The following is a 12,040-nucleotide window of genomic DNA, read 5'->3' as shown; positions in this document are numbered from 1 at the left end:
ATAGTTTGATTAATATGTGTCTTGGCATGTTTCTCCTTGGATTTATCCTGTACGGGACTCTCTGCACTCCCTGGACTTGATTAACTATTTCCTTTCCCATATTAGGGAAGTTTTCAACTATAATCTCTTCAAATATTTTCTCAGTCCCTTTCTTTTTCTCTTATTCTTCTGGGACACCTATAATGCGAATGTTGGTGCAGTTAATATTGTCCCAGAGGTCTCTGAGACTGTCCTCAATTATTATTTTCATTCTTTTTTCTTTATTTTGCTCTGTGGTAATTATTTCCACTATTTTATCTTCCAGGTCACTGACCCCTTCTTCTGACTCAGTTATTCTGCTATTGATTCCTTCTAGAGAATTTTTAATTTCATTTATTGTGTTGTTCATCACTGTTTGTTTGCTCTTTAGTTCTTCTAGGTCATTGGTAAATGTTTCTTGTACTTTCTCCATTCTATTTCCAAGATTTTGGATCATCTTTACTATGATTACTCTGAATTCTTTTTCAGGTATACTGCCCATTTCCTCTTCGTTTGTTTGGTCTGGTGGGTTTTTACCTTGCTCCTTCATCTGCTCTGTGTCTCTCTGTCTTCTCATTTTGATTATCTTACTGTGTTTGGGGTCTCCTTTTCTGCAGGTTTGTAGTTCCCGTTGTTTTTGGTGTCTGCCCCCAGTGGCTAAGGTTGGTTCAGTGGGTTGTGTAGGCTTTCTGGTGGTGGGGACTAGTGCCTGTGTTCTGGTGGATGAGGCTGGATCTTGTCTTTCTGGTGGGCAGGACTGTGCCCAGTGGTGTGTTTTGGGATGCCTGTGACCTTATTATTATTTTAGGCAGCCTCTCTGCTAATGGGTGGGGTTGTGTTCCTGTGTTGCTAGTTGTTTGTCATATGGTGTCCTGCACTGTCGCTTGCTGGTCATTGAGTGGAGCTGGGTCTTAGCGCTGAGATGGAGATCTCTGGGAGAGCTTTCGCTGTTTGATATTATGTGGAGCCGGGTGGTCTCTGGTGAACCGATGTCCTGAACTCGGCTCCCCCACCTCAGAGGCACAGACCTGACACCCGGCTGGAGCACCAAGACCCTGTCAACCACACGGCTCAGAAGAAAAGGGAGAAAAAAAGAAATAAAAAATAAAATAAAGTTATTAAAATAAAAAATAATTATTAAAAATTAAAAAATTAAAAAGCAATAAAAAAAGAAAAAAGAAGAGAGCAACCAAACCAAAAACAAATCCACCAATGATAACAAGCACTAAAAACTTAGTAAAAAAAACAAAAACAAAAAAACACGGACAGACAGAACCGTAGGACAAATGGTAAAAGCAAAGCTATACAGACAAAACCACAAAATGAAGCATACACATACACACTCACAAAAAGACAAAAAGGAAAAAAACATATGTATCGTTGCTCCCAAAGTCCACTGCCTCAATTTTGGGATGATTCGTTGTCTATTCAGGTATTCCACAGATTCAGGGTACATCAAGTTGATTGTGGAGATTTAATCTGCTGCTCCTGAGGCTGCTGGGAGAGATTTCCCTTTCTCTTCTTTATTTGCACAGCTCCTGGGGTTGAGCTTTGCATTGGCCCCACCTCTCCATGTAGGTTGCCTGAGAGCGTCTGTTCCTGCCTAGACAGGATGGGGTTAAGTAGCAGCTGATTAGGGGGATTTGGTCACTCAGGCTAGGGGGAGGGAGGGGTATGGAATGTGGGGCAAGCCTGCAGCGGTAGAGGCTGACATGACGTTGCAGCAGCCTGAGGCGTGCCGTGTGTTCTCCTGGGGAAGTTGTCCCTGGATCACGGGACCCTGGCAGTGGCGGGCTGCACAGGCTCCCGGGAGGGGAGGTGTGGACAGTGACCTGTGCTTGTACACAGGCTTCTTGGTGGCTGCAGCAGCAGCCTTAGCATCTCATGCCCGTCTCTGGGGTCCACGCTGATAGCCACAGCCCGTGCCCGTCTCTGGAGCTCGTTTAGGCGGTGTTCTGAATCCCCTCTCCTCGCGCACCCTGAAACAATGGTCTCTTGCCTCTTAGGCAAGTCTAGACTTTTCCCAGACTCCCTCCTGGCTAGCTGTGGTGCACTAGTCCCCTTCACAATGTGCTCATGCAGCCAACCCCAGTCCTCTCCCGGGGATCCGACCTCCGAAGCCCGAGTCTGAGCTCCCAGCCCCCACCCATCCTGGCGGTTGAGCAAACAAGCCTCTCGGGCTGGTGAGTGCTGGTCGGCACCAATCCTCTGTGCGGGAATCTCTCCGCTTTGCCCTCCGCACCCCTGTTGCTGCGATCTCCTCCGTGGCTCCGAAGCTTCCCCCTCGCCACTCCCTGTCTCCGCCAGCGAAGGGGCTTCCTAGTGTGTGGAAACCTTTCCTCCTTCACAGCTCCCTCCCACTGGTGCAGGTCCCGTCCCTATCCTTTTGTCTCTGTTTATTCTTTTTTCTTTTGCCCTACCAAGGGATGTGGGGAGTTTCTTGCCTTTTGGGAGGTCTGAGGTCTTCTGCCAGCGTTCAGTAGGTGTTCTGTAGGACTTGTTCCACGTGTAGATGTATTTCTGATGTATTTGTGGGGAGGAAGGTCAATTCCATGTCTTACTCTTCCGCCATCTTGAAGGTCTCTTCCACCCTGTGCATTTTGAGGCCTCCCAGTTTGGCTAGTGGGAACAGACACTGTCCCCAGCCCCGCATGACTGCCCAGCACTGATCCCTTGAATCCTTCAGACAGCTGTTTCCAGGCCTTGCTTGTTTCCTCATATGTGCTCAGGTCAGCTGAATACTTGAGACATCCCTCTGCAGACCTTAGGTGTCTCTCTCTGTGCAGCTCTCTCCTTCTCTGGTGCTATGGCCTGGGAACTCTAGGTGCCTTGCCCTCCCTGGCCTCTCAGCTCCTTCTCAACCCAGGGAGTCCACTGGTTGAGGGAGTCAACTGGATTTCTCCTGTGTGTCCCTGGAAACTCTCTCAAGCCAGTGACCTGGGGCAATCCATAGGGCTCATCTCATTTGTTTTCCATCTCAGGTATGACTCTCCCTCCTTGTCTTATGTCCAGTGTCTTAAAAATTGTGGTTTCATATATGTTGTTCATTTTCTGTTCTTGCTGTTTCAGGCAGGAGAGAAAATCTGGTCCCTGTGACTTCATCTTGGCTGGAAATACAGTGGTGAACAAATAGACTTCACAGTATATCAATATAATCTTTCATGAGTTTGGTTAGCATTAAGCAGTCCTTGAGAATCTGACCATGGAATAATGGTGTTTCTGGACCTGTGAAGCTCAAGACTAGATCCTGGAACCTGGCACGTTGTTCCTGCCATCCCTGAGTAAACAGCTGGTCTCTTTCTGAGGTCTTCATTTCTTTTTGCTAACTACAATACTAATTCTGTCTTCATTTGTGAAAAGGGAAGTTTCATTTATTTAGCATAAATGAATCTTATTATTTTAATGATGAATCTCATTTCAAAGAATAAAGTACAGAAAAAACAACATTATCTGTTTCTAGACATTGTCTGTTTATATACACACACACACATAATATTCAGAGAGCATATATACGTATGTATGTGTGTGTATATATCTATGGTCTCTGAATATTTTTTCAAAGTAAACTTTGATGACATACAATGAAGCAGTTTATGATGTATGAAACTGTTGCAATCAGATGATCATTTTCCTCACAAATACTAAGATAAAGTATCTATAAAATGAGTGTTTTCATAAATTGTGCTGAAAAACTAGTGCTATCCATCTGGCAAAGATACACTAAACTCGAAGTTATACTTAAAAAGCCAACGTACTTACCATATGTCTCAATAATTTTAAGGTAAAATCTACTTGAAACAACATGTCTGGGACACATACACCATATCCAGTTGCCCAGAAGTTCATCTGTTAACCATTGTTCTGGCAGGGAGCATTGCTTTTTTTTAAGTAGAGACTAATTCAGTTTTGTAAAGCTCAAGTTTTTTTTTTCTTCCGTAAAAGACTGTTCAACATTGATAAACCTTAATCTTCTTAAAGTTTAAATTGTCTCCAACATACAGTATTAAGAAAAAATATTCCATGAAAAACTAATTATAGTTTACTTTATTTATACACGTAAAACTCTGAACAAATGAATATATAATTCCATGGAGACAAAGTGACTTTCCTTTTGAACAGGAACTATGCTCTGTTTGTTTACTTGGGCAATCTTTTATCAAGTGAAGCCATTTCATAATTCAACTCAGCCCTCTTGTGTACTTTGGTGAACTTTTTCCAGATTCTCTATTGCGATTCAGATCCTTTTCTTTCTTTTTTTTTTTTTTGATTCAGATCCTTATAATGAAATTTGTATTGAAGTAATAATATAAAATCACAAAAACTATGGCAACGAAGAGGATGAATTTACAGAGAAAGCATGTTTTAAAGCTTTGCTTTCTGAATTCTAGACCTGAATTAAATCCTATTAAATCACCATTTTCACAGGATGTAAAAGTCTGGTGTCTGTGTATATATGTTGGGTTTTTTTAATCATAATTTTTAACTCAGTCACCCTCTTAATTAACTGATATAAGTATATAAGCTGTTTTTCTTACCTTTCAGGAATGTTGGGAACACAAATTGAGTAATGTATGTGAAAAAAACTTTATGTCATTAGCTGGAAAGGAAGTCTTTCAGTCTAAGTTTATGTTATCCTTATTATGGAAAGACAAAGCCATATTTGGTGATGTCAGTGGTGTGGGGGGAGGGGCAATGCCAGTCAGAGCCACTGGGATCAGGACTTTTGTCTGAAAGAACTTATAAAAGCACGATCAGATTTAGTTCTTTCTCCCCAGAGGTCCTGCTAGATCTCCATGTTCTTATCCAGATACTGAACCAGCAGGTAGTACATAAATGTCCATAGTTATAAGATTATGCAGAAGCCGCATGGCACAGGGAGATCAGCTCGGTGACCACCTAGAGGGGCGGGATAGGGAGGGTAGGAGGGAGACGCAAGAGGGAGGAGATAATATGTGTACATATTGCTGAATCACTTTGTTATACAGCAGAAACTAACACACCATTGTAAAGCAAGTATACTCCAATAAAGATGTTAAAAAAAAAAGAATGGAAATGAGTGTAGTGGAAGTAACGATTTTGTGAAAACCAGAATAGAGAATTTTAACAGAGGAGACCAGGGGGAAAAATGAAGTTAGCACACCAAATAAATGTGCTATATGAGAATCATACACAAAGAAATATAATGTCTTAGTGTGCTCTGTTCATAAAATGAGAATGATTTAAGGAGAAAGGCTTTTCTACCTCGCCTCTCTCCTCTCCTCTCCCTCTCTCTTTCTTTAATAATTATTGCTCCAAAGGCAAAGTTATGAATTGCCTTGAGAAAAAGTCCAAGCTCTTTTGTGGCTGCTGTGGTTTGATTACATGAATTTCATTCACCACTGTGCTTTTTGTATAATTTCCCCATTAGAAGGGAATGCCTTTACCTGGAAAAAAATAATCCACAAATCAACATAGCAATATTTGAGAGACTGACCAAGTCTAATTATGATAAAAATTGTTACAATTTTAAAAATTTAAGATTTTTAAAAATTTTAGAAGTTTTAGTATTTTATGTTTAATTTCCATTAATGTCCCATCATTTATGGTGGGATGTGTTGATGCTGAAGCTCTTACTACAGTCTATTTTCAGTTGGTGGGAAGGCATACAATGTTTACCTTCACTGCTCTTTTTGGTGTTTCAGCCAAGATGGGTGGCAGAATTCCCTTGTAAAAACCGAACAACCTATTGGAGAAATAAAAAGATTTATATAAGTAAGGGAATTAGGAAACAGGTGATTGTGCTGTTGTTTATGGATGAAGCAACTAATCTTAAAGTATTCCCAATTTCAATGTAGCACATCAGTCGTGAAATCTTCCTTTGTTTTAATTCTAAAGTGAAGAGATTATGATATCTACTATGACATTCAGAAGAGGAATAAATGATACTGAGACTGGAACCCCTTAGGTAAGTTGCTAAACATAATCATGAGTTGTACCTTAAAGCTAAAGTCAGCCCTCCTTAATCTAAGGAATCTTGAATTTATTTTTCCAGTTGTGTGGTTGGTAGTAGCCTCAAGCTGTCTACCGTCTTGCATTTCCTCCCTGTGATCACCAAATGAGGTTAGTGCTATACCTAAGCCCACTAGACTGAAACTTCTGAGGCTAACCAGGAGATGAAAACCTCAATTTTAGGTTTACTAACACAGGGGAACTAACAAACTCTATGGCTGTGGAACTAGGGCTCCCAGCTCTGTCCTGAATTAGTCATAATTTTTTTAACTTCCTTGGTGGAGATGGAAGGAGGTCAGGGAGGGCTAATTACAGGGACATACGCTGCTGACAGAAGAAATGTCAAACTCCCCTGCTGATATGCAATCTCACAGGGCATGGGACAGCTATTGTTGCCAATATTGAGGGACTCATGGTTACATATTCAGACACTTTTAGGAAAAAAAAGAATGAGTGCCATATGCTTATGATAAGTTTTATAAAAAGTCACCACTTACTTCTCATTAAAATTTAAGATTCAAAATTTTATATTTGTCTGTCCTGGAATCTTTACATATATATATGCTATACCCTCATTTAAACCTGAAAATATTTCAACAGAAGAGAATATTCTGCATCATTTTCTGAGATAATCAGTTAGTTTCCCTGGTGAACCCATAAGTGGCTACAGATAAAGGCAGGACTCAACGTGTTCCTATTTTAGGATATACATTTAATATCCTAGAGAAAGCTGGAGCTTCTCTGATTGACCCATCAAACTTCACTCCATCTCCCTTATTTGGGTTCTGCTTCTAGCTGAGCTTCTGGAACAATAACGTTAAGAATTTATTCAGATTAACCCACTGTGCCACCCAATCCAACATGGTGACCTCTTTTTTTTTTTTTTTTTTTTGCAGCACGCGGGCCTCCCACAGCTGTGGCCTCTCCCGTTGCGGAGCACAGGCTCCGGACGCGCAGGCTCAGCGGCCATGGCTCAAGGGCCCAGCCGCTCCGCAGCATGTGGGTGTGCACACATGTGTATGTAACCAGGACACAAATATTTGTTAAGATTATGGATTTTATGAAGAGGAAGAAAGGAATTAAATGATCCCCTGATGTGGTCTTATTTTGCCCACTATTTTCGACCTAATGAATAGTACTAGCATTTGTATATAGGAAGTAAAGCAGAATCTGCTTTGAAGAACTATGGGAATTCATGAATTCCCCCCACCTCCTTTCCATTCCAACTACTGATGCCTGAAATTCACTTGTAAAACTTAAATACTCTTTGTCATTTAAATTTCATTATAAATTAATATTATATAATTTTCAGCATGAGAGTGACTAAGCATAGGTTTGGTCTTCCTAAAAGATAAATGTGATTTTCCTGAATAGAAGTTCTATATTTATAATAAAAGACATTATTAGTTCTGTTTTTCTTGGGCTGATTTTTTCACATCTGGAAGAGTATGTCTGGGTATGGGGGGAAACAAAGAAGAACATTTAAGTAAGTAAAGCTTTTAGGACAGTGTCCTGATTAATAGAGGTACTTGAAATCCCATACAACGGAGAACAGATATAGGACGAACAGTTGCTCAGCCTGGAGAAGAAAGAGCTTAGGGACAAACATGAGGAACATGATGGATCTTTTGGAAAATGAGCATGTAGGAAAGAGATTAGACTTTTCTGTTTGTTTCCAGGTGGTAGAACTAGGACCAACAGGTTCAAGCAACAAGGAAAGACACATTTTTGGCTCAGTGGGAGCTTAATACGAGGAAGTACTTCTAATAATCTGAACTATCTGAAGATAGAATGGACTCTCTTGAAGAGTGTGAGTTCCTTTTGGTATGTGGTCAAGCGGTCTGGATGGCCACTCATCATGGATGCCAGAAATGGACGTACACGGCAATGGAAGGATTTGAGGGACCTCAAGCTTGGTTTACTCCAATCCTCAGATTTTGTTATTCTAAGAAAAAGAACAAGAAGACATGGGAAAGCACTTTTCTGAAGAGACAAACTCTGCATTACTTTGAACTTTTGCCTAACGTGGAGCACTGCTTCTCTGGAGGAGGACAAGAAGTCTTATAAGCAACACAGAAGGTCTTCATTTTAAAAATGATGAGAGAAAATATTAAAAAGAGGTGTAAGGCAGGAGGGAAGAAAGGCAGCTGGGAGAGCCATAAGGATTTAATCTGAAAAGAGCTGGGAGGTCCAGAGCCCTCTGCTTCATGTTGGCGATGCTTCCTTGATGCGTCCTCTTTCTCCACTCTCTGCTCTGCTCCTTTCATGTGCAATCATCTTCCCCTCCCCCACCAGCTCCAGCCATCCCACCAACCTGAACTCTCTAATGAGGAATGAAGAGCTTTAAAGGGAGATTCTCAAGGACCATGGGCAGCATTTGCTGGCAAATGGGAAGCTAGAACTATGTACTTCCTTGCATTATTTTTACAGTATATCCATGCAATATCGGGCAACTATGGAATAGCCAGGCTGGCACCTCTTCTGCTGAGAATTGCCCCACCCCATTTTTTTTAAACCACTGGAACCAACGTATTAGTACAATATGATACTGCTTGTAGGCAGTGGTTGACTGGGCATCTCGCTACATGGATCCAAGTGGTTTTCTGCCTCTGTGCCCCAGCTAATCTGACCCAAGCAGTGCTTTTCTCCAGGATTTTGGAATTGGAATTGAAAAGGTCAGCCTCACTCTGTGTGGCTGAAGCTCTAAGATATAAAGCTAGAATATCAACAGCAGTCATGTTTTCTGTCAATCTGCAGTGATAAGAAAGAAGGAAGCCATCGTTCAGGGAAACAAAGAAGAAAGATAGAGAAGTTCTGGTACTGCGAGTGTGATCCCGCTGACAGGATTTCTTTAAGCCTAGTTACACCGTGACCCTTCTTAAATACTGACATTTCCCTTTGCTTTTGATCCTTTGAGATACCCAGTAACATTTATAATAAATTCCTTTATGTACTTACAACCCAAAGTCCAGGATCAGGAAATTGGTCCCTACCGCCAAAATGGCTGCTGCTGTACCTCCGTGCCACGCCCTCTCCCATGAAAAGCGTTCGGTCAGGTAAGAGTAGCACTTGGGCCAATCCAAAGAGTCACACCCAAAATGTGATCAAGAATGCAAATCTAAACTACAATGAGGTACCACCTCACACCAGTCAGAATGGACATAATTAAGAAGTCTACAAATAATAAGTGTTAGACAGGGTGTGAAGAAAAGGGAACCCTCTTACACTGTTGGTGGGAATGTAAATTGGTGGAGTTATTATGGAAAACAGTATGGAGGTTCCTCAAACAACTAAAAATAGAGTTGCCGTATGATCCAGCAATCCCACTCCTGGGCATATGCCCAGACAAAGCTATAATTCGAAAAGATACATGCACCCCTATGTTCGTAGAAGCACTATTTATAATAGCCAAGGCATGGAAATAACCTAAATGTCCATCGACAGATGAATGGATAAAGAAGATGTGGTATATATGTACAATGGAGTACTACTCAGCTATAAAAAAGAATGAAATAATGCTGTTTGCAGCTACCTGTATGGACCTAGAGATTATCATACTAAGCGAAGTAAGTCAGAAGGAGAAAGACAAATACCATATATCACTCATATGTGGAATCTAAAATATGACATGAACATATCTATGAAACAGAAACAGACTCATAGGCAGAGAATGGACTTGTGGTTGCCAAGGGGGAGAGGGGGTGAGGGAGAGAAGAACTGGGAGCTTGCGATTAGCAAACTATTATTTATAGGACGGATAAACAACAAGGGGCTACTGTATAGCAAAGGGAACTATATTCAATATCCTGTGATAAACCAGAAAGGAAAAGAATATGAAAACAAATATATATTGATATATGCATAACTGAATCGCTATGCTGTACGGCAGAAATTAATACAACATTGTAAATGTAAATCAACTATACTTCAACAAAATTTTTTTAAAAATGTGAGCAAGAGAACGTGGGTAAGGCCTCAAGCTGATGACATATTTTTCTGACTTGATTAGATAATTACTGGAAGCTTTCCTAATGTAAAGTATGATATACAGATTCTAAAAAACCAAAAGGACTTGTAATGTTTTATGAAGAAGATACTTTCTTTTTGGCTAAAGAACTGATGTTTGTACTCACATGCACTGTTCATTCTGCCAATTTTTTCTGTGTTCATGTAATTTTGGCTTGAAATACAGAGCATATAGCTTACCAGGACAATAAGCAGGGAAGTTAAGAGATTTGTGACACCCATATCAACATGCTTTATCCCGCTTACTTCCCAGGACATTCAGTCCACTCCCTGAATGAATGGAAAGTGAGATTCTAATGTCTACTGGAAAGACAGTAAAACCACCACAGTGGTTTGTTTTTTCTTGTTTTTTTTGGGTTTTTTTTTTTTTGCAGTACACGGGCCTCTGACTGCTGTGGCCTCTCCTGTTGCGGAGCACAGGCTCCGGACGCGCAGGCTCAGTGGCCATGGCTTACGCGCCCTGCCGCTCCGCGGCATGTGGGATCTTCCCGGACCGGGGCACGAACCCGTGTCCCCTGAATCGGCAGGCGGACTCCCAACCACTGCGCCACCAGGGAAGCCCCACCACAGTGGTTTTAAGTTTTGACCCACATCAAGCCAACTGGCGAACTCTTTGGAAGAGACACAAGAACCAACCGCAAGACCTCCCATAAAACTGTTGTATAACTGTATGGAAGCCCTCATATATCGTTTCTCAGAGTTGTTTCTTCTAAAAGTTGTGAGTTCGATTTTAACTATCCTGTGTAGGAAAATGTTAACTTGGATGTGTATAGACTTTTGTTGACATTGTTATAAGTAAAAATAGTCAAATTTGTTGAATGCTTAATATGGACTAGCCACTCTGTTAAGAATAAATATATGAAGGCATATGGACATATTTAATCTCATCCAACTCTCACAACAATCCTTTGAAGTAGCAATAATTATTTTCTTCATTTTGCAGGTGAAGCCTGTGAGCCTATCACTACCGAACAGGCGACTCAAATCAAGTTCCACCGTCCTCACAGTCTCTTTCCTTGACCACTGAGCTGTAAAGGTATTGTAGTTTTTCTTAAAATAAAATCATTTTTACAAACACCTTTGAAAAGTCAAGTTATTTCTGTTGCAAAAATATTTTGTCATTTCTTATTTTAAGAGGAAGAAGCAGCAGCAATTAAAACTCAGGTTTCTAGTCCATTTCCATTCAATTCTCTTTTAAAGTAATATACCACACTACCTGCACAACTGATAGATCTGGGCTGAGATGAACAGGATCATTTCCTGGGAAAACTTTTGGGTTGTTTATTAAATATTTTCTAGGTGGATCAGATGAGAAAAAAAAAGTAGGCCCTAGGATCAACTTTTTTTCCCCATAGGATAAAGTTTTTCCCTTAAGAGAGACACCAGGATAATTCTGTCAGTGTGGGGAAAAGTCAATGCATAGTTCAGTAATATAATAAAACACAGAAATATTAATAAAATAAAAACTGTTGTTATCCAAAAAGTCAGCGGGGAGCACCTTTGGCTGTTGACTTAACAGATACCCTCCTCACCCCTCCTTGTTCCTTGAGGTGCAGGTATTCACTGTCCCGTTCTCCAGTCCAGGGGGTGAAGCAGAGTTCTTCAGACCTATCATGGTGGTCCCAACCCCTTGAGTGGGTTGAGCATGGACATACGACCCAAGCCTAGCCCATTGTACCAGCAAAGAGGGAGGGATGCATGCTGCAAGTCTTGGATTTCTAGCCTAAGGAAAAGAGCACATAGGAAGAAAAGCCCCTCTTTTCCACTAGATGTTGTCCTCACTGCATGAGATCCCTGTGTACCATGGCCAAGTGAGATATCATTGCCCACAAGTTGAGCATGGCCATCAAAGGCAAATAGGACCTGGACCTTGATGACCTGGGCTGCTCAATGAACCAATCTTGGCATCCTACCTCCAGATTGCTGGTTATGTGAAATTAAAAATAAACCTTTACTATTTGAGCTGCTTCCAGTTAGATCTTCTGCTAACCTACAGCTAAAAGCATTC

The 12,040-nt window shown here is 41.1% G+C and overlaps 1 protein-coding gene across 3 annotated transcripts in view; it reads right to left on the bottom strand.

Annotated features, from left to right (window-relative positions):
• SLC25A21 (solute carrier family 25 member 21) overlaps positions 1–12,040 on the bottom strand; it is a 534,640-nt gene that overhangs the window by 67,111 nt on the left and 455,489 nt on the right. For all 3 annotated transcript variants that reach the window (XM_060143361.1, XM_060143344.1, XM_060143352.1), the window contains one exon: positions 5,674–5,740. In XM_060143361.1, the coding sequence (XP_059999344.1) occupies positions 5,674–5,740 (67 nt within the window). The remainder of the gene's footprint in view (positions 1–5,673; positions 5,741–12,040) is intronic.

Source organism: Lagenorhynchus albirostris, chromosome 1, assembly GCF_949774975.1.
Source record: "Lagenorhynchus albirostris chromosome 1, mLagAlb1.1, whole genome shotgun sequence".
Taxonomy (NCBI): domain Eukaryota; kingdom Metazoa; phylum Chordata; class Mammalia; order Artiodactyla; family Delphinidae; genus Lagenorhynchus; species Lagenorhynchus albirostris.
Note: the sequence above shows the minus strand (reverse complement) of the source record. Positions and strands in the feature narration are given on the sequence as shown.